Source organism: Lutjanus erythropterus, chromosome 20 (assembly GCF_056507025.1).
Source record: "Lutjanus erythropterus isolate fLutEry1 chromosome 20, fLutEry1.hap2, whole genome shotgun sequence".
NCBI classification, from domain to species: domain Eukaryota; kingdom Metazoa; phylum Chordata; class Actinopteri; order Lutjaniformes; family Lutjanidae; genus Lutjanus; species Lutjanus erythropterus.
Genome location: NC_139336.1, coordinates 33,462,672 through 33,484,773, shown reverse-complemented (window position 1 = coordinate 33,484,773; position 22,102 = coordinate 33,462,672). Strand labels below are relative to the sequence as shown.

Here is a 22,102-nt window from a genome sequence, read left to right as displayed (position 1 = left end):
AGCGATGAAGCGGAGTCACAGACAGACTGAAGCTTCAGAGGATGAAGCGACGCGCAGATGCGCACAGCTGAGTTTGACAGCACTACTACAAAATAAAAGTCCTGCGATGGAGGACGGATTCACAGAATTATTATTTTGATTATTATTTTAATAATTCATTTTTACATCTGGTGACACAGAAAAAGATTTTTTAAAAAGTCCAAACATTTATCAACATATATACGCTCATGAACATTTGTGAGTATGATCACAAACACTGGTATGTACAGATACAGAAAAAAAAGTTAAATTTTTCAAAATGCAAAAATTAAGAGAAAAATTAAAAAACAAACAAAAAAGAAATTTAATGAAAAAATGAACATTAACTATTTTTTTTTTAAATGAAAAAAATTACAAAATAAAAAATAAAATTAAATAAAGAAATTTAATGAAAAACGTATAAATTTAAAAAAATGAAAAAAATAATGAAACAGAAAATAAAAAAGTAATTTAAGGAAAAAGCGAACATTTTAACTAATAATGAAAAAAAGCAAAAAATGTTTTTACTGATAAAACTTTCATTTTACACAAGACTTTTACTTGAAACACAGTATTTTAAATAGTGGTAAAGGTACTTTTACTTAAAAGTCTTATCGATTTAGTTACTGTATGAGTGCAATTTAATGATTAATGAATATTTAATTATATACTAAAGTGCTTAAATAAGTGATTATGTAATTATTTAAAGCAATGCTTAATTGTTCCAATAATTAAATAAATAAATAAATGAAGAACAAATTGAAACAAAATTAGTGGATCCAAATTCAACCATGAATGGCAGAGAAAAGTCTGTTCTCTGACTTCTGATGAGTGAAGTGCAAAGAATTTTTTTTGTATTTATTTTGCTGCAGCAAGTCACACCATAGATAAATATATTAAATAAAACAATTCTAAATGAATGTCATTGTGTGAATAAATGAAAAATAAGTACACTTACATTTATATTTCTATGCCTAATTTAATTTGAGATTATTTATTCATTTATTTATGCTGAAAAGTAGTAGTATAATAAGGAGTATAATTTTTGCTGTGAGACGGCTGTAGTACCGCACTTCGCCGCTGAGTGGCAGCAGCGCGCCGTCACTGTCTCGAGTTCTTCTTCTTCTACACCGGAAGTTTCCTTTACTTCACCACAACAAGCAACACGATGGCGGCGACAGACGGAGAGTTAAACTCAGAAACAGGTAAACTGGAGTTGTATCCTTTAACATTTGATCTCTGAGTCATAATTTGTGTTTTTGAAGTTCTGTCTTTATTTTGTTTAATGAAAAACTCCACGATAACAAACATCAGCCGAAAACTGTCTACATGAGATGAATGACGTGTCTGTGTCTCCTGTCAGCTCAGTAGTTTGACTCTATTCTTACTGAACGGCTTAGTTTGACGCAGTTTTTGACTTTTTTCTTCATCACGTGTTCTGACAGGTTTGTTTTTGTGCCTCTGTGTTTGATATGGCTGAAAAAAATAACCAAAATTCTGTTTAAATCACAGTGTGGTGTACTGCAAGTTGTTAAAGGCGAAATGTGAGTTCAAACACCATTTTTAATTAAATATAGGTGCTGCAGAGGTGACGTGGCCAACACGTCATTCTGTAGACTTCAGAAAACGTCTTTGTTTAGTACAGAAACTAAAAACACACACACCGTAATCGTTTTAATGTTTTTCAATAAAAATGAGAATAGTGATGTAAAAATGATAATTTCTTCTAAATTCAATTGCAATATCTGTCAAAATAATTGCAATCAAATATGTCTTCAAAAATCTTTGAGCCCCAGTGTTCATCCTGTCTGTTGTTAAGATGAACCTACTGACAGTCAGTGGTGAAGAAATACTCAGATCTGTTGAAGTAAAAAGCCGCGGTGTAAAAAGATCCTGTTATAAGTTACCCTGCTAGAGGCTTAAAGTTGTACAAAATAACACTCAAGTAAAGTACAAGTACCTTGAAATTGTGCTTAAGCTCAGTACTTGAGTAAATGCTGACAGTATATACCTGTATATGTTTGTGTATTTTGAATTTACAGTCAAGTATCAGTGCTGGATACAAACAAAAGAAAACTCACCACAGTTGATTTTCAGGGTCCTGCTGGATTGAAGGCAGAGAAGATGTTTGCCCTCAGTTAAAGGGACATGCTGTAGTTTTACATACCTGTTTTTTTTGAGGTTCTTGTCTGGTCATTCCTCCTTGACCCTGCTGCAGTTCTCTGGACGTTCCCTTCCCGTCGTCTCGTGAGGCCGACATCGCTCTGCGCTCTCTGTCGCCGGACCGTGAGCCGAGAAAAGGCGGCATCAGCAAACAGCTGACGGTGTCGGACAGCACGTTGTCTGTGTGAGGAAACACTGCTTCATACGTCCTCAGCCTCCGTCTGTGTAGATGTCTTCTGCTGAACTTCTTCTTCATGTGTTTCAGGCGGTGGAGCGCAGACGAAGCTCGGATCCTGCGGGTGTCGGTGAACTCGTTTCTGGATCATCTGTCGCTCGTCTTGGAGACCATGCAGATGTTCGGTCCCCCCGTTTCCCAGTGAAGCCTGACAGATGTTTCAGGACTCATTTGATCCACCTGGGCTCGACTCAGGTTCAACATCTGGAAGAGAAACAGGTTGTGATGACTGGCAGCTTCAACTGTTTTGTAATTCTGATGGTTTCAGTGGATCTGAGAGGCTGGTGGTTTGACTGGGGTTCGTTTTTTATTTAAACTTCTTTTGTAAAAATAAAAGGCGGCTGGTACCTGACAGATCAGAGAAATCTCTTCAAGCAAAAACCCAGAATATTCTCAAGTTTCAGCTTGACAGATGTGAGAATCTGTTGTTTTATGTCTTTGCAAATTATATACAGAACATAACAATCATTTGCTGATGTCACCATGGTCTCTACCATGGTGACTATTTCTGACATTTTATAGACTAAAGAATCTATCAAACAGATGATTGGCACTTTATTTTAAGGTCCATTATTTATCATTTATGAGCAGTATAGAAAAAAAAAGAATAAATGGTTCATAACATGCTATAATGTAGTGGACAGAGTCAGCCTCAAAAATCATTATCGGTTAAAGTGTCTGCCATATTAGGAATGTTTTCATGGCTTTACTCTGCTGTCAGACGGACTTTTCTGGTGGCAGAGCAAACAAACCAAACTCCATGAACAAAAACAGTCATTTTACCAGCAAAACGTAGGAGCTGCTGGTCTACTGCTGCCTCGATCAGTCAGTTTGATTTTGTTATTTTGTGACTTTGGTGAATCTGAACTAATGCCTTAGTCACACAATAACAAATAAACCAACAAATCAAGGAAACTGTAGACCAGCAACTCTTGTGTTCTGTGAAGTAAAATGTCTGATTTCACCTCTGGAGTTTGGTTGGCTTGGAGCGAAAGTTTGCTCATAAAACAGTGGTTTCCTGTCAGAAAAGTCTGACAGAAAGGTAAAGAGGTGAAAATACTCTAAATATAGCGTACTGTACACAATAAGATGTTTGATGATGAAATCAGTTATCATTGTGGTTAAAATGTTTGTTCTGTGCAGCATTTTTTCATTAAAGTTGTTGAATATGTACATTTTTAAAGATGTGTACTGTTCATGTTCTCCATTCATGACACTTTTTATATAACATGTCTGTTTTTATGACTAGTGGAAAGAAAACACCCAGAATACTCGTGTTTATTTGACTGTTTGCATCTCTAGATTTCTCCTCAATTAGTGTAGGGTAATGCTTCATTTGCACATTGAAACGTAACATTTTAGAAAACTTATAAAAACAAAAATAACTGTCTAAATGTAAGTGTTAAACATGGGAAGTTTCATGGCGATATCAGATGATGTCATGTTTTCCAAATCTTCTAACTGTCAGACCAGCAGAGGGCAGCAGATGATCAAAAAAATATTAATCTTCTTGTTACAGAGGAAGACAAAAAAAAAAAGACCACTTATCTGTCTGTAGAGGAGGAATAAAAACATCACAGTCCTTTGTTAAAGTGTTCACAGCTCTCTGTCAACTGTGTGGTCACAAGTTAAAACCAAATCCAAACATTAATCTGTCGTCCTCGTCATGAACCGTGTGAAGTAAACACCTCCGTCTACCTGACAGGATAATAAGTGGAACAAAAAAACCTCACAGTGAAAAAAGGAAATGAAGCTCCACGCTGACTGACAGAGTTATAATGAAACTTCAGACCATCACATCAACTTTTGTTCTTTTCACAATAAAAGCATGAAGTTAGCTTGAAATGGTAAAAATATTGTAATATATGCACATTTTTCAGACGGTATTACACTGAATAAACACAGCATGTGTGGATGTGTCTCCTTTAATCAAGTTAAATAATGAGTATATAATTAGACACTTTATTCTATACAGTATGTGATGATTCATGTCTCTTTATGTAGAAGGAAATGATGGTCTGATGATCCTAATTGTCATGTTGTCCCATAATCAGTGGTGGGATAAACACATTTACTCAAATACTGTGCTGAAAACCAAATTTGAAGTACTCACTCTTTTTGACTCTTTTCTTTTCCTGCTACTTTCTTCTTCTACTGTGGAAGCTCTGAGAGGCAAAAGAGAAAAAAGAAGAAAAAAAAATTGTCTAAGTGTTTTTTTCTGTGCTGTGTTTGTGACTTCAGAACAGGTGATAATTATTTATTTTTTTTCCTGGATAATCTTTAAGTTACTTCTTTTTCTTTAAGTTACCTAAAGATAACTCAGGAAAACAGTGCTGCAGAATGGAAACCTTCCACCAAAACCCTGTCTGGGTGATTGTGACGACATTTCTCACTATTTTCATGATGTTTACAAATCAATCAATCCATTAGTGGAGACAATAATCAAAATAATCATTGGCTGTAGTCTGATACAAGACATTTCAAATTGAGCTCCACCACAACCAACAACAGTAAAATCCTGCTTTTATATCAATGACTGAGTCACAGTCATTTAATATAATCAGTGTCTGGTTACTTTCAAAATATTAAATAGTTACTTATTACTAGTTACCCTGCTAGAATAATGTAACTATGTATTTTAATGACATCAAAGTGAGGTAAATTTTAAAATTTCTGTTGCATGTTCATGTGTGATTTCTGTGGGATGACACAGAAGACATAAATATGTTTCTGCACACTAACAATGCCAAATTAAAGATGATAAAAATACCAGAAACAGTTTAAATAAGCAACTGACGGTGTACCAGAGTTTATCTGCTGTCATCGACAGTAATAAAACAGATTTATTTCAGTCTGCAGTGAAGGCCACACAACTTAGTAAAACTGTATTTTTTTGGGTTTGTTTTCAAACAAGTGACTCATCGTGGCTGACATTTAAACATCATCCCACTTACACAAATGACAAGTGCCTGTAAAAGCCTAATATCATGTAAACTGCTGTGATGAGTTACCAGAGGAGCTGGAATTCATCAGAATAAATGTGAGGGCAGGGACGAGGTCGGCGTGTAAAATGTCACCGTGGGACGATGATCTGTCGCACGACTGCAGGTATGACAGGTTCACAGCAGCTGAGGAGGAACCGACGACGTGCAGCAAAGGATGAAGCGTTCTGATGAGCAGCTAACATCTGGAGGAACATCTGCAGACAGCAAACATCAGCTGGGAAACAACAACAACAACATGCAGTCTGGACAACAGTCAGTGGAAGTCAGATCAAATAGTTTTGTTTGCTGTTCGATGGGAATCTAATATGAACTCATGATTATTTTAATAATCGATAAATCTGTTGATTGTTTTCTGAATTAGATATCAGCTTTTGGTCAATAAAATGTCAGAAAACAGTGAAAAATGTCAATAGGACAGAAAATACAGTTTCTCTTGTTTTTTTCTCATTTTTTTCTCTTGAAGTTCAATCCAGTGAATCTCTGCCAGACAACAATCTAACAATCTAAGTGTCTTCAAGGATTTCCAGCACCTTTACAAACCCTGTAACTTATACAAAAGTGTCTAAGTCTACTCTGTTAGGTTGGTATAAGAAAAAACGTGTATGTGTTTAGGCTCAGGGGGGCTTCAAGGAAAAAAAGGATGGAAACCACTCATTTACTTTACTTTTTTTTTTTTACCACAACCTAACATAAATTTAAAGTAATCTGTACATAATAATCGATGTAAAAAGGGGAGGAATAACAAGCTAAAGCTGCAGCCTGCACCTTTTCAGTCAGTACAATTTAACTTGATTTAATTTGATTTATTCAAATGAGTTTTGAGTTCTAAGATATGGTATTATTTTTTATTATTCTCAGGTGCCTGTCAACATCTGGCACAGGTAGTGCTAATTAAAACTAGCCTTTAGCTGACTCAGGTGCATTTACATTCGTTTCAGTGTTGATTAATGTACGCTGTCCCTTTTCAAATTAACTGATTAATCACATAAGTAAATAAATAAATATGAGTCATTCCACCAAAGAGACATTTCTCCTCTAAACGTCTGTCATGGTTACTTTGAAATGATTGATTTCAGTCCAAAGAGGTCAAATTTTATCTGATAAAGAGAACATACTAAAAACTCAGAACTGGTTTGTGTATCAGAACTTTAGTTTTTCTTCTTTACTTTCCCATTAATCATCTGATGACCTCTCATCTTTAACTGGTGACCCTCTGGACAGGCCCCGACCCCTCGGTTGGGAACCACTGGACCAAAATCTGATGATGTCACACTGAATCATGCAGGAGTCACTGGAGACATTTACCTGCACAACCAGGACCTTTACTGCATGATGGTCAGACTACTTTTGTACTTTAGAAAACATTCGTCTCGTTCCTGTCACATTTGAATGTGTGCACCTGTGTGAGCTTCTTACCTGGGCAGATGTGAGGAGGTTCCTGTTTAGTGGACGCTGGATGCAGACATGGTAGGACAGACATGTCCAAACTATCCCATACAGCAGTGTTTCCCAACTGTGGTCCTCAGAGCTCACTGTCCTGCATGTGTCAGATGTTTCTCTGCTCCAACACACCTGATTCAAATGATCAGCTCGTCATCAAGCCTCTGCAGAAGCCTGATAACGAGCTGATCATGTGAATCAGGTGTGTTGGAGCAGAGAAACATCTAAATCATGCAGGACAGCAAGCTCTGAGGACTGCAGATTTTCTGGAGCACATCGGACTCGACTCATTTAATCAACTGATTTCTGTCTTCAAACAGCTGATTAGTCGAATCAGTTGTGCTTCTGATTAGTCTGAAGAAAAACCTGCAGCCACTCGGCCCTTAATGGGACAGTTTGGACACACCTGCTGTAGGAGCAACTTCTCTTTTACTTCTTTTACTTTATTTGTGGACTGTGGTATTTTTACTTCTACGTCTTCCACCATTGTCCTTCTCTCATAAATAAAGTTTTATCACATGCAGTCCTGTGATCTGCTGAGTGAAGCCAAAGAGGACTCTTATTTCACAAAGTTGCATACCGAACAGACTGTTTTTGTTCTCTAAATGCATCTGAGCACGTCACTGTGAGCTCATGAAAACAACTTGATCTTCATGGTACATTTGTGCATCATGAAAACAGCTGGTCCACAGCTGGTAATGAGCCTCTGAAAATGTGATCTGCCATGCATCACATGCTCCCAGGTGTATGTTTGATGTTGATTGGGTATTCCTCTATATGTTGAGGTGGTGAACATGCAGCTGTAGTGAGAGATACTCAAACATTAGCTGCTAACATTAGCACACAGCCAATAATAGCGACCTTGCTTATATTTCCAAGGAGCATTGAGATTGTGTTACATGTTACAGAGACCTGTTTATGACTTGCATATCCACGGTGTGAGAGTCGGTCCTGGATGCTGCTTTATCAGAGTTTTGCCTAATTTAGCATCTCTGTCCTGCTCTTTATTAGACTTAAGGATGTTTACACTCCAGACAAAAGCATGTCCAGCAAATATAAATTAGTCCTCATCCTAAAAGCCTTTTCTCTTGTAAAAGTAAAACAAACGGTGTGGAAATAAAAAAACAAACTTAACTTCTGAACTATGCAGCAAAACAGGCCATTTAAGAATGAAATACTGGTCTGATCTGACGTTTCCCTTCCACTTATGATACTACAACTAGCTGCACTAAAAGGCTAATAATGCTGTGCCTTTGTCTCCATGTTTTGCTTGAGAACTTAGCTTTAGCTCCAGTCTGTTAGCATGATATCATGTATGTAGCCACTGGGTCTGCACTTTATTCATTATTGTTCAAAAATGTTCCATTGGATCGAAAAGCCCATTTGTCCGACAGCATGTTATCCTCGGCCACTGCCCCGAGGGCCCATTGTTCTGGAAATACACGCTCTCTCTGGACAGTTTGTTGCTGTTAAAATTGGTCATGTCTTGAAGGGAATCCTTTCTAGTCTGTATTTTTGAAGCAATGGGCCTTCAGAGCAATGGGCAAATGGGACATTGGGATTTCAAATGGCGTCTGAGGGATGTCATGGACCCTCTGAAAATACAGTCAGAGCACTGATGAGCGTTTTTTTTTTTTTTTTTGCTTTTTCAAACAGTCAGTTATATAGAACAAAGGAAACACTTTGCACATCTATTAGATAAGACAGGTGCGATGGAGAGAGGCGAGTGGACCAGAAAGTTGCCAAAGGACTCCTGCACACTGTCTGACCTGCAATATGTCATTCAAACACTGCCAGTTAACAATCTTTTAAAGAATCCAACGGTTACCTCTGTGCCCCAAAGCAAAGTTCTCATTTCAGCCAACAGATCTGATACTTACAAAGATTTGCAATATTGTTGTAAACTGCATAAGTGCCGTTCAAGAGCAGAACGCTGTACAGCTGTAGCAACAGTAACTAAGGTAGGTGGGATTTAGCAAATGGTCACCTATGTTGACACATATTTCTTTGGATGCAATCTTGAAAACTATCGGCTATCGTTTGATGACGATTTAGCCTCTGGGGGCAAAGGTCAATGTTTCGAGGTTCTGATGTAGCCAGCAGATATCTGAATCACCCGGCCAAGACATCCTCTTATTGTTATTGTTTACAGCCCAATTAACAACTTGATAAACAAGAATGGAGAGGGAGCCTGATCTCCATTAAATATCTACATGAGAATGCAGATAAAGTTTAAAAAGTTAATTGTCTTCAGATGATAGCCATGATGGCTCTCCATTCAGACTGTTCACTGGCACACATCCAAAACCTGTTCAGACGTGATTGGTCAATACCGCTCAGACTATGAATGGAAACCAGGAGGTTTCTGATTGGCTACCAACATCTTGTCCCTTAGATTCTGCAAACATACAGAGATCTGTTTATAGAGCTCTCTTTGGCTGAGTCTGAAATCACTCCGTTTACATCCCGCCCTCAAGATCCCCACAATGGAACGAACAGTGTGTGTCGTGGTACATTATCTACGCAGTCGTGAACGAGCGAGCAATGTGGCGGCGATTCCGGTCTCAGCCTTTGACTCCAGGCGAACCCACCAGCTGCTGCACATCAACCACTCACCAAGATTTAAAGCCACCAAAAGGATGCGAGGCCAAACTCCGCAGTTAATATGACTCAGGCATTTTGGTGGATTTCTGGGATTAGCAGGATGCGTGTGCCTCTGCCCAGTTTCTTGAGGACATCGAGAACATGCAGAAACACTTCAAGACTGAAACTCCTATAAGCTCCCTGTTAAAAATCAGTAATCTGTGGATTTGCACATGTAGGCTGTCGGAGCAAATGATGAGAGGAACTAAGTTGTGCAGAAAGTTAAGCAGAGTGGAAGTTTAATACAAATATCAAACGAGGAACCACTGCAGTATAAAACTAACATCAGCATGATAAATTAGGCTGTTAAATAATTACATCTGACATTAAACTGGAGCGGGCTCTAATTAGATTCATCTAGAGTCAATGAAGCAATCAGTGCAGTAATAATTGTTTCATTCATAGTTCGATCTGATCTTTCCAAACTGCTCTTTAACCAAATATTATAACATTTACTTTGCTGCGGGGTCAGTGAAATTGAGCTCAGACATCATCAGCAGTGTGGAAAAATAAGTTCATTTTGTTTTATGAGGCAGTTTATCACCTAAAATAAACGCTGAACTAATACTCTTTTTATTTTTATTTTTTTTCCAGTGATGATGGAAAGTTTAAAGGCGACACCTCCTCGTCACTGAGAGGCTGCTGAGTTTCCGACTTGATCTGCAGCCCGAAGAAGTTCAGCGAAGTGACACCAAAGATGCTGCAGTGTTTTGTGTGAAGACTCCCACAGCCAAACTTGAACAGAATAATCTGTCCACAGCACAACGATCTGTCATTATTTTGGCTTGTTGCGTCAAATCTTTCTGGGAGGAAAATAATGTCCTTCAGTGACAGCAGTCAGGTTGTACAACACTATTAAATAACTTAATTAAAACCACTTTAAGTAGATCTATGCACGACTTTTTATACAGCTGACCATGATATTTGATCAAATCAGCTGTTTTCCACTGTTTTTTTAATGACTGTATTTCCAGCTGTTTCAAACCAGATGTTTGTGGAAGAGTTCAGGCTGTTGTTTCTGATGGTTTCAAATCAAGTCCCGTCATCGTTGATAAAGGTGTTCCACAGGGTTCAACACTCAGACCCCTGTTATTTACACTAAACATAGTATTTACTTTCCAACAGAGCTTTGACTGTTTGTTTCTTTGCTTTCTATTCTTGTACGTCACAATGACCTTTATAGTTGGCACCTTTATTTCTTGAAGCCCCATTACAGCAAAAAATAAATTAATAAATTAAACTTATTTTTAGCAAATCAAGTTTTGACCAAATAAGTGAAGGAGTGTAAACAAACACCAGGGACGTGCAGGATGTTGGGATTTCTTAGCAAAAATGAGTTTTAATTTCAGTTTGACTTGAACTGAACGTCTCATAAATACAGCAAATCACTCAGCTTTGAAGGTTTAAGTGTATTTGACATTTAAAGTTTTTTGTTTTTTTTTTACACATCAGACATTCAGACTCATGATGCAACGAGGTTACAGGATAATAGAAAACCGAGTTTATATTCACGCTGCTACATACTGTTGATACAACTGATTACAAGCACAGAGGACGTAATAAAACCAGTCTGTGTTCCTCCACACATCTCTGATTCTCTGTCTCAGTCTCTGTTTCCCATCTGTCCCCAGAACACGACAATAATCATTAACTCCGGTCATTTTCATTCGTCATCCTCCTCATGTTTCCTCCTCAGCCTCACATCTTTTCCCCTTCCACTGATGGGTTTTTTGTTTTTTTGTCAGCTGGCTTCAGAAGTCGTCGTCGTCACATATGTCCAGATACACGTCGAAGGCCTCTCTGTTGCAGTTTCCGTCGGGGGTGAACACGTACTTATGGAAGGTCCCGTCCACACATATGGCTGCGGGAGGGGGAGACGAGTTGAGTAACAAATAATCATTTTGTTTTCAAGCAACGCTGAGTCGAGCGCCGTGATACGACAACGTGAATAACACGTTCTGGAGCTGAAGTCTCAATAAGACACAAACAGCTCTGTTTGTTGGCATACAGTGCTGTGATTGGCCCGGTGGTGGGTGAACGCTGCCATCTGAAGTGTGGCAGCACTGAGACGCTGGACGATGATCAAAGTAATGTGGAAACAATAAAAACAAACAGTTTAATAGTTTTTAAACTGAAGAAGATGAGGGTTTACTTATTTACAGGGACAGTTCACCCCAGGCCTGTAGGACTATTTATCTCTCCAGTATCACGGGACTAAATGTCACTCAGCTTGTGGTGCGCAAAACATCAAAAAAATACATTTGAAAAATTCAAAACCAGTGTCAGATCATAACCCAGTTACTCAAGATAATAAATTTCATGTAGGAACTACTTTCTTTCTGCAGTAGAATCTGCTGGAACTACTTTCTTTCGACTAGTTACTACTGAAAATTCTCAAATGAAAATCAGGATTAAAATCACGGCCTTGGTTATGACCAGCACAAACAAATAAAGGCCAGTTGATAATAAACACAAAGTACAGCTGGGCGATGTGGACAAAACATTGGGCCTCGTGCAAGAACATTTTCGTATTCTTGTCTTAAATTTCTCTTATTTTTTTTCGTACGAACGCCTCGTACGAACACGCCTCGTCAGATTTAAGAAACGCTTCTAACTTCAGAAAACTGTGTAAATGATCCACCTGTGTGTATTTCACTGCATGTGGACCAGACTTGTGAATTAGCATAAATATCACCCCAATAATACCACGTATGGCTGCACTTCCTGCGCCATATGTGAAGAAGTGTTCATTCATGAAAACGGCATCAAATAGTAAAAAGAATTTTACGAGTTTCCATAAAGGAAGATCTGTCATTTTAACAGCATCAGCAGTGAAATTAAAAGGAAAAGTGAGTTGCTGTTGATGTCATGTTACCTGAGGGTCGACTGTCACTGAAATAAAGAAGAAATTTCTTGATATGAAAATGACTGAAGAGAAAAAAAAAGACTCGCCACAGTAAGGGGTGATCGATGAGTGCAGCAGGAGGAGAGTGTTAAGGGGAAGTTTTCATCACAGAGACAGAGGACAGATAAGCGAAGATGTTCACCTGGACTTCATAAACCTGCATGTGCAGATATACGACCACAACACCTGACGGCAGATAATAACAGATCATTGAATGAAGAATGAGAAGCTTTATATGTAAATGTAGTCAAACGGGATAATGTTGACATAATTATAAAGTGTCATTTATTTTTCAAACTCAAAATGTCTTCAAACTAATGAAATATTCAGTCATTAGTGAAAAACGTCAGTTTGGATACCAGCAGACTGACTGTACAAGACTCTACGACACGTCTGGACTCGAAAACATATTTAAAAGAAAATTCAAAATAGGAGAAAACTGATGAACGCTGAAAGTTTTCTTAAATCACTTGTACGCAGAACTTTAAATCTGTTCATACGAGTGGTTCTTGCATGAGGCCTACTGTGTGTATTTTGTTGTGTGTCCTCACCGATGACAGAGTTGACGTTCTTGGATGTGTTCTTTCCAAAAGCACAGATGCAGGCACACTCAGCTGGCACAGTGAAGCTGGCCAATGACCACTGGCTGTCCACGTACTGACCAATCACAGGGCCCACCTTCCCAACCCGAGCCAGCCTGTGGGAGGCAGCAGGATAAAACAACCAATGAAACTCCAGAACACTCTGATGGTTAAAAAAAAAGAAGAAAAATCGTGATTGGAGGACAGAGGTCGGTCTTACGCAGAGCGACGGTTCAGTTTGGTGTCTTTGAGTGCAAAGATGTGAACGGTGCCTTTGTCGCTGGAGGCGCACAGGAACGACGAGTCGTGGCTGAAGTTGATGCTGGAAAAAATACACAAAGACTGTGAGAACCTGAATGTAACTTCAGCACAAACACAAACACGACTAACGCTTTTCAATAAGCATTTTACTGCAACACTCTAACAGCCTGAGACTGTTATGTGCATCTCTATAACTCATTACTCCAGTGGTTTAATGTTTCATTTCTCTACGTTTAACAACTCCATGAAATAGTTGTGTACATTATGTGCAGCAGTGAAGCACCTGTGCAGAACATTTAAGCTTAAACTGATCCACTGACCAAATATTACTGAACACATACTTTTGTTGCTCCTGTGTCAACCAGAACAGCCCCACCTTTAAAGGAGAACTCACTGGAGGATAACTGGGCAGATTTTGGCTCAGATTTACCCCTCAGTGTTCCTGATTCATGGTTGGACTCAACAATTAATCAAAATATTACTGAAATCCTAACATGGACGGGTACAATATCCAAATCGCAGGAGCTATAGTTTTCTGATCAAGGTACAATGTTTGGTACAGACCCCAGCAAAAAAAACTGCACCCATCATTTTTATATTTTTTGGAGTGAAAATCTAATGCAAATATTATGGTTCTGAATAAAATTGTGACTCATGTTGCAATCACAAAATCTCTCAAAATAATTGCAGACTTGCAACAATCAGCGGATTAATCGATTAGTCAGTCGAAAGGAAAAAAGTTCTAATTTTTCAAGCAAAAATGTCAAACATTTCCTGGTTCCAGGTTTTTAAATGTAAGGATTTGCTGCTTTCCTTTGACATTTATGACAGTAAATAAAGAGTCTCTGGGATTTGGACTGTTAGTGGACAAAAGAAGAAATTTGAGGACGTCCCTTTGGGTATTTTTCTTTTTTTTGACACTTTATAGACTAAAGTAGTAACGAAGAACTTGTGAAAGTAAGTGGCAGACTAATGGACAATGAAAATAATAAGTTGCAGCCCTACATAACTGCTATATGCTATATTCTTTTTCTTGCATATCATTCACCAACTAGATGATGTGCACCTGTGAGGAACAGAAACATGTCTGCATGTTGGATGACATATAGTCCCAGAAATAACTGCAATAAATGACATTACTGTCATTTTCAAAACATTTTACACCACTGATATAATGATAATTTAACAGCATAATAATTCAGGTGCACCTTTTCAAACTTTTAATTTTTAACAATATTCAGACTTTGGAATTGGAATATGAAAAAAGATGTTACAATATTTTCTGTCATTTGGCTTAAACCCAAAATGTTCCAACACCAGAACTGTGAAGTGAACTCCAGTTCATTTGGACTTCTTCTTCCAAATGTTCTGGCTGGAATGATGTCGGCAAAAACACCTGCTAGTTTTGAGTAACACATTATTTCACTTCATCTGGTTCACTGTTGGTGTGTGTGTGTGTGTGTGTGTGTGTGTGTGTGTGTGTGTGTGTGAGAAAGAGCTTTTTTCTGTTTGTTCAGCTTTTAGGTGCTGCAAAAAAAACAGAAAACACTTAGGCACCGCACCAAAATAATAAAACCCTGCTGTTTATTCTGGCATCATGTTGTCTAAAATGTTGCTGATACTCTCATGTAAACAAACCCACATGTAAACACAGTTCAATGTTGTACGATGTATGGACACGACCTCCAGACAGTATTATTTCCAACTAACCTTTTTCTCAGTGCAAAAAACAACACACGCCAGCAAACGACGACCGTCCGCCTCCATGTTTGTTTTGTTTTCTCGAAATTCACGCTTGACTGCAGAAGTTTCTGTGAGATCCAAAGTCCTGAGCGTGTGTGTTCCTGCATCTTGACTGAATTATCTGGTGTGTTTTCTTCTGATTAAAAGATGTTGAGTAACATTATTTAGTGTTATGCCATGGTCTGAGTGAATACTCTTTTCTGATTGGCTGGCAGGTGTGCGTTTAACATGCAGGTAGTTTGGCTCAAGTTTAACCACAGTTTGAAATTCATCTGCTATCCAGTTTGTAACCATAGCAACGTCAAGTAGGACAGCTGTCAAAGCTCACGCCGCTTCTTAACTGTAGGCGATGCGAACGAGCGAGCGAACAGCTGATTGGTTCAGGTTTCCTCAGTGATGATGTCGCTGTGACATCCCTGATGATTCTGTTTCCCCTTTTCAAAGCAGTCGATGAGAAACAGCTGCCTTTTACAGGAACATCCTCAAAAAGGACGGGTTTGGAAGGAAAAAAATGGGACAGACAAGCATAGAAACTTTCCTCCAACTATACAGACACAAGACTGACTGAAGAAAATGACTTTAGTTATGAATAAATTACTCAGACACTTAATTTACTCACCTACAGAGGGAGGAATCTCAAGCGCACCGCTGTGACATCGCTTGTACATGAGGACAGTTCTTCACTCACTTCGCATTGCTCCTAGTTTAATAATTTTAGATTTTGAATGTAAAACTTTCACCAGAAAATCTGTGAATGCTTTTATTTCATATTGTCGACAAACGTCTGTGGTATAAGCGCAATAATCAATGAGTAGGTCTGGGTTAAACAGTTTGAAGTCTGCTTTGCGTCGGATGGTTCTTCGCCTCCACGTTGTGCCTTCAAACCGTTTAATGCACACCTACTCGTTGATTAACCCTTACGTAAGTAGTACATGTGGGATGCAGCCATAGGCCTCATAGGGCCAGCAGTGAGCAATTCCACTGGCTGCAAAAACAAGTCTGACTGCATGTACCCTTATGGCAAAATAAGCCTACTTCCCACTTGATTTATGAGCTCAGTTAACAGTTTAGCAATGAATTTATGGTCTTAATCAATAGTTTCAAGTCTTCTTCTACACAGCATGATGCTCATTTAGCACATTAAGGTCCAATTTAGAGTAAAATGGGTAATGAAGCTATATCTGCTTTCAGGCGGAGCTCAGTCTGATTGACAGGTCATTCTCAGTGAGTCCGGTGCGACACACAGAGCTCATCAAACTCATCAAACTGTCCAACTAGGCAATGCAGATTAAATTGGGATTCTGTTACTAGAGAGAGGGGGGTTCAGGTGCCGTTTGACCAACTGACGAGCACACTGACACCTTAAACACACACACACACACACACACACACACACACACACACACACACACACACACACGCACACGCACACACGCACACACGCTCTCCATCACTGCTCGAGTGTGTACCAGTAGAGGGTGGCCGGGTCGGTTCCTCTGCGCAGCTCCACCAGCTTGTCTCTGGTCGTCGTGTCGAACAGGCGGATGAGCGTTCCTTTGCGAGAGGCTGAAGCCGCCACGCTGCCGGGCTGGTTGAGCGCCACGCAGGCGATCTCACTCTGGTGGGCGTTGATGGTAAACGGGGCGGATGATGTACCGGGTTTGGTGTTGGACAAGTCCTGAAGAAATCAATTAAAAGTTTGTACAGGGCCTCTGATTTGAACGACTGATGTATTTTTTTTTCTGTGCGTTTGCGTTTTTATAACTCACAACAAGCTGCAGGCTGCCGCATTTATGACCCGGAAAGACCAGCAACTGTTTCTCCAGACTGGGACATAAATCACACAGGCCTGGAAGGAAGAAAGAAGAAGATAAATTTATTAACATGTTGGCTGTGATTTTGGAAAAACATACAGAAGAGGAGGAGGACTTTTCACCTTTGGGGTTGTCTCTGGTGTCAAACTCAAACAGTTTGACGGGGTTTTCTGGAAAACTGTACACATAAATCCTGTTCTTCAATACAATGATGATCCTGTAAAAAAGAAAAAATTATATTTATTATACTTAAATGCCTCTGATTGTATTTCATGTAACTACACAGAGACAAACTGCAGGTGGAGCAGCTGAGTGTTGAACGTCAACTCACTTGTCGTGTCTCATGCGAACAGCCAGGACAGGTTTGGTGAAGGTGAACTCCAGCACCAGTTTGTCTTTGGGGTCTCGAGATTCTCGAGCATCGTCCCAGATCAGCACTGAAAAAAACAAGACACATTAATTTGTTTTAAACAAAAAGGAAACAGAAAACAGATCAGCTCTGCTCGGTTTATATTCATTCAGATGACACTAACATGGTGGCGGCGACATCAGCAGCTCAAAAACATCATCGCAGATTAACTTCTACCCATCAAAGCAACTTATCCCATCAAGTGGAGGCCGCTTGTTTTTTGGCAGGATGATAAAAGTTGCTTTCCAGTTCTCACATAGGCAGCTAGAGCCAGTTTTCAACACAGCGGGGAATACTGCTGACGAGAAGAGGAACGAGCCGCCTGCCAAGAGATGCTTATATTTATAAAGAACTTGAATTGGCGCCTCCGCCAGAGTGTCCAGACTCGTATAATATATGTTGTGAGGACTTTGAAGGAATTTAATATAGAACTGATTGCTATATTGATCGCTGTAACTTTACCTTTAATTTAAATTTAAAGGTATTAAGTGAATTTTTCGGCAAAATGGAAGTTATCACTATACATGTAGGAAGAACGGATTTGATATTGGATTGATATTCAGATTGGCATATTTCAGTTAAAATCCTAAGTTTCCAGTGAATAATTTTACAGTGAGAAACATGTCTTCACACATTTTATCCTAAATTTTGTCATAACAGTATGAAATCCTGAATCATTGCCAAAAAAGTGTTTTGTAAGGACGGACAACCCAAAAACCTGATGATAAAAATACACCATTGATGCTAGAGAAGTAAGTTTTGGGAGAAATGAATCACACTGACCCTCCCACCCCTAACTCTACCCCTCTAAAAGGCCAAAAAAAAAAACACTCCCTCAGCTCCCCAGAATAAAAAGAAGCTGCTCCCAACTTTAGAACTGACTCATCATGGCGTCAAAAGCCGTCATGACACTCACACACACCATGATAAAAATAAAATAAATAGCCTGGCCTGTTCTTCAGGACTTCCCTGAGAATAAAACATATACATATATATATAGATAGATATAGACATAGAGGAAGTTTGTTTTTTGTGTCTTGTTTCTTGCTGTAAACTTTCTTGCCTGTGTTATATCTGTCGTCTCCAGAGGAAAACTGAGGTGTGACGGACTAGAAACAGTATTTTGGCCACAGCCATTTTTGTTGCAGTTTTTACGTCTCTAAAATTTAAACAGATAAAGGTCCTGTGTTCTGACATTTTTGTTGCCTCTGTATATATAATTTATTGCTCTAACTCCAGGGTCTGTTACCTGCTGCTCTTTTTCTGCTCTCCTGTGGCTTTGTCAAAAAATTAAATGGAAATCAATAAAGGGTCTCTGAGTCTCTGAAAAAAAATAGTTGCAGCTCCAGACAGATTTTGTTTTTTTCAGCCAAAATGTCTCTTTTGATATTAAAAGGTTGCTCATGACAAGGTGGGTGGAGGTATCACTTATCAACATGTATATGACATGTGAGTTCGTTTAAAATGTGTTAAAATGAGACCCTTTAATAATAATAATGATAATAAGAAGAAGTGACTTCATGAACTCACCAGAGATTTCTGAGAACTTTGGGTTGACTCCTCCTCCGACTACGGCCAGCAGGTTGGATCGATGCAGCATGGAGCACAGAGCCACACTGCCTACCTGCTCGTGGTCTGGAAACACACACACACACACACACACACACACACACACACACACAAGATGAAAAATGAAGTCTTAATAGTACAGGTGGAGGTGGATAATAAAATATTTCACCTCCTCTTTTGTAATAAACGTCAGTGTTCTGACAGCTGTTCTGCAATGCAACACTGTGGGAAAACCTTATTAATTTAACTGTACATCAAGTATTAACATACAGTGGACGGCTGCCAAACTAATTACCTGCCTCCTTCTGAATGTAGATTAAGATACGCTCTGAAAATGTTAAGTTGTCTTCCCAGACTGGACTTCACATAACTACCTGCCTAATTACAGCAGGTAATCAGGGCTGTAATTATTACTGCAGTGGAAGGTGAGAAATCACACACATCTGTGCTCCGGACAGGATTAAAATTAATCAGTTTAAAAGGATTTTTACGTCACAATTATTTTGGGACAGTGAAGCTCAGGAGATAGAACAAGTTGTTCTTTAGTGTCCACCGGTTTCTGTCAAAGGACACATATTCAGTTTGTAACGCAGACTTTCTTACTGCTTTATCCCACCGGACACGGCTGAATGATGGTGTGTCTGTAATGCAGCTCTGATTCACTCGCAGAGCGTTTTCCTCTGAGCATCTTCTCAGCCTGATCCTGTTGACTTGCTCAGATTTTGTTCATTGTTCGTGACTGTGCTTCTACTGTGTGTAAATACCTACATAGTTAAATGTTTTTTTGAGGATCAGGATTCTGCACAGGGTCTTTTATTTGGAAAACTGACCATATGCAAATGAACTGTTTAACAAATCTCTAACCAGAAGCACAGCACTACGTATGTTGAGAATTACCCCACACCTTCACCTTTTAAACACTGGATTGAACTAACGTCCAACACAGATAGTAAATGAGTCTTACCTAGACTCCACTGGGACTCATTCCTGAAAACATGGAGCCCATTGTTGGACTCAATAACAGACACTGCCCAAGGACTGATCTCACACAACACATAAAATGAATATCAGCTGATGAAGCCCATTATTAATATATGTACATGCACATAAGTTTAATTCTGTTTTTTTTGTTTCTTCTCTTTTTCAGTTGTTTATTTGCTTAAAAAAATCTATTATACTTTATTAACGTATGCTGATAAATTTAAGTTGTACACTGATATTCTCAGTATCTTTTTTAAGCCTGTGGTAAAAAAAGACAATTGCAATTGTGATATGGGATACAATTAGGGGGAACGATCATTTTTGCATCACAATTTATAATTTTACTCAAAAAAAATAAAAAAAAAATAAAATAAAAATCATGACGATGTAACATTTGTTGGGGTGAGAATCAAGCAAACTTCTTTCCCCATATCTGGAGCGGTCAGTACCTCTCTGGGGCACTACAACACTTCATTATAATAATGTCTTGTTGTCATTTTTCCTTCATCAAAAAATTACAAGGTTCTGTGATTTGGTTCTGGTTCTGCAGTTTGTATATTCCTCTTGGCCACACTGCGATTTTAAAAATGTTGTGATTAATTAAACCAAAAACTCACATAGAGCAACCTCAATTAGGAAAAAGGATCAAACATCATACGTAAAATGCTGCCTATAAAACAATCTGCCTTTACATACATATACATGAATACCAATATAGATGGATACAGCTGTTATAGGCCAATATTGGATTACTAAATCACCTGATCTTTCTGACAGTTCTGACAAGTCATATTTTCTTTTTTCAATTAAGTGAACTCATAAAAACAAATTTCTCGAAGAATTCAAATGAAATGCTTTAACATAAACTGTCAAATCAGATTTTATTAAAGCCAGTATTTACCAGCTATAATGTCATTAGTGGAATACTAACTAATATTACTTTCCCATCATCATATTTATAGAGTATCCTCCTTATTATTATTAGTAAATCAATGACCCGGTAATATTGATTTTATCTTTCTTCTCCCAGAGAAACAAATCCAGTAAAACTTTTATTAGCTTTAACACCAGGTGTAAAGCAGTGCACTTACCCAGGTGACCTTTCTCCATCAGTGGCTCCACATTATAAATCCTGACTCCTGTCTCCATCGCACAGCAGAAACAGCCTGAGATTAACAACAGAAAAAGACAGAAGATTAAAATAAAACACATCTCTGTCCTTTAGTTTCAGCTCACGGTGTGTTTGTTTTTATCTGTCAGCTCACTCTGGTCCTGGTTGAACTGCAGGCTGTTGACTCCTCTCTGCTGAGCCATGGCTGCTCAAACCACCGTCAACTTCACCGAAAGTTACCGGTAAACTACCGTTAACAGCTTCAGCTTCAGCCCCAGAGGACAACCTGAGACAGAGGACACAAAACAGGACGACTTCAGTTTCAGCTGAACGTCTACAGCTGACAGTTGAGCAACACTGTTGTTCCGTTAGCTTGAGTTAGCTAGCTGTTAGCACACGTTAGCATCAGATAAACTCGGTGAGAACGAGGCTCGCGAGCTGTTTTTCACTCCGCCATGTTGGATCATAAAGTCTCACCATGAACACGAAGAGTCGAGACGACACGGAGGTTTATTAAAGCGGTAAACAAGACAAACGGACAGAAGAACAACGGCAGAGATGTTGCGAGACGTCGATTTGTTTTTGTTTTCTAGCAGTGACGTCATCGGCATGTGCTTCCGCTTTTCTTCCGCTTCCTGTTGTTTCTCCTACAAAATAAAAATGAATACAGTAAAAGTAAATAAATAAACAATACAGCATTTTTGGTAACCTTATGAACAATAACAATAATATTACGATACAAATAAAGTACGGGAGTCTTGGTGGAAAAATAAATATTTTTAAAAAAGCAGTAATAAAATTACACAATGTAAAAATGTTCGTAATACTGAAATTAAATGATCAAAAAATGTGAATAAAATAAAAATAGATACAACTTTAAAAAGTGAATAAGGCAATTTTGTCCACGATATTTCTCAATAGATGAGATGTATTTAAATGTTTCTGTTTTATCAAGTTATTAACTTCACTGTTGTTCGACTTTACATTACATTCTGTAATCTATAAAATGAAGTAACAGTATGGAAGGAAAATGAATGAAAAATGCACGTATAGATGATTTAAATTGTTATTACTATAAGAAAGGTGCTATCCTAGCGATGAAAAGTTTAATTGTTTTGGTCACATGTTTCAGTGAGCATATCAGTGGTATACCGTGACTTCAGTTCAGACAAAATTTAGCCAGATGCACCAAAATAGTAGCAAAATTTCAAATTAAGATTTCGC

At 38.5% G+C, this 22,102-nt stretch overlaps 2 protein-coding genes and 1 long non-coding RNA gene across 3 annotated transcripts; 1 reads left to right on the top strand and 2 right to left on the bottom strand.

The window, feature by feature from the left end:
* Positions 1 to 1,132: 1,132 nt before the first annotated feature.
* lage3 (L antigen family member 3) lies at positions 1,133 to 2,768 on the top strand. The gene is made up of 3 exons (XM_084745717.1): positions 1,133 to 1,236; positions 2,237 to 2,365; positions 2,447 to 2,768. Exons 1-3 carry the CDS (start codon positions 1,187 to 1,189, stop codon positions 2,559 to 2,561), a joined length of 294 nt encoding a protein of 97 aa, XP_084601843.1. The 5' UTR covers positions 1,133 to 1,186; the 3' UTR covers positions 2,562 to 2,768.
* A 2,490-nt stretch (positions 2,769 to 5,258) lies between these two features.
* On the bottom strand, positions 5,259 to 6,931 carry LOC146308804 (uncharacterized). Its single transcript, XR_014772599.1, has 2 exons — positions 6,838 to 6,931; positions 5,259 to 5,615 (listed from the first exon to the last, which is right to left on the bottom strand). It is a non-coding gene; the product is annotated as an uncharacterized LOC146308804 (long non-coding RNA).
* Positions 6,932 to 10,817: 3,886 nt separating this feature from the next.
* On the bottom strand, positions 10,818 to 21,511 carry wdr45 (WD repeat domain 45). The gene is made up of 11 exons (XM_084746237.1): positions 21,356 to 21,511; positions 21,033 to 21,164; positions 20,859 to 20,933; positions 18,748 to 18,852; positions 17,140 to 17,245; positions 16,931 to 17,025; positions 16,764 to 16,843; positions 16,464 to 16,672; positions 13,211 to 13,312; positions 12,961 to 13,106; positions 10,818 to 11,365 (listed from the first exon to the last, which is right to left on the bottom strand). The coding sequence occupies exons 2-11, from the start codon at positions 21,079 to 21,081 to the stop codon at positions 11,256 to 11,258; spliced, it is 1,077 nt and encodes a 358-aa protein (XP_084602363.1). The 5' UTR covers positions 21,082 to 21,164; positions 21,356 to 21,511; the 3' UTR covers positions 10,818 to 11,255.
* Positions 21,512 to 22,102: the final 591 nt, after the last annotated feature.

Bases quoted from the DNA above. Each gene is read 5' to 3' on its own strand.
- lage3 (XM_084745717.1), top strand. From the start codon at position 1,187: ATGGCGGCGACAGACGGAGAGTTAAACTCAGAAACAGGTAAACTGGAG. The intron at 1,237-2,236 runs GTATCCTTTAAC...ACCCTGCTGCAG, and splicing joins GAAACAGGTAAACTGGAGTT to TTCTCTGGACGTTCCCTTCC. The intron at 2,366-2,446 runs GTGAGGAAACAC...CATGTGTTTCAG, and splicing joins TCGGACAGCACGTTGTCTGT to GCGGTGGAGCGCAGACGAAG.
- wdr45 (XM_084746237.1), bottom strand. From the start codon at position 21,081: ATGGCTCAGCAGAGAGGAGTCAACAGCCTGCAGTTCAACCAGGACCAG. The intron at 17,246-18,747 runs GTGAGTTCATGA...TGTTTTTTTCAG, and splicing joins AAAGTTCTCAGAAATCTCTG to TGCTGATCTGGGACGATGCT. The intron at 11,366-12,960 runs GTGAGGACACAC...CCCCTCCCGCAG, and splicing joins GAACGTCAACTCTGTCATCG to CCATATGTGTGGACGGGACC.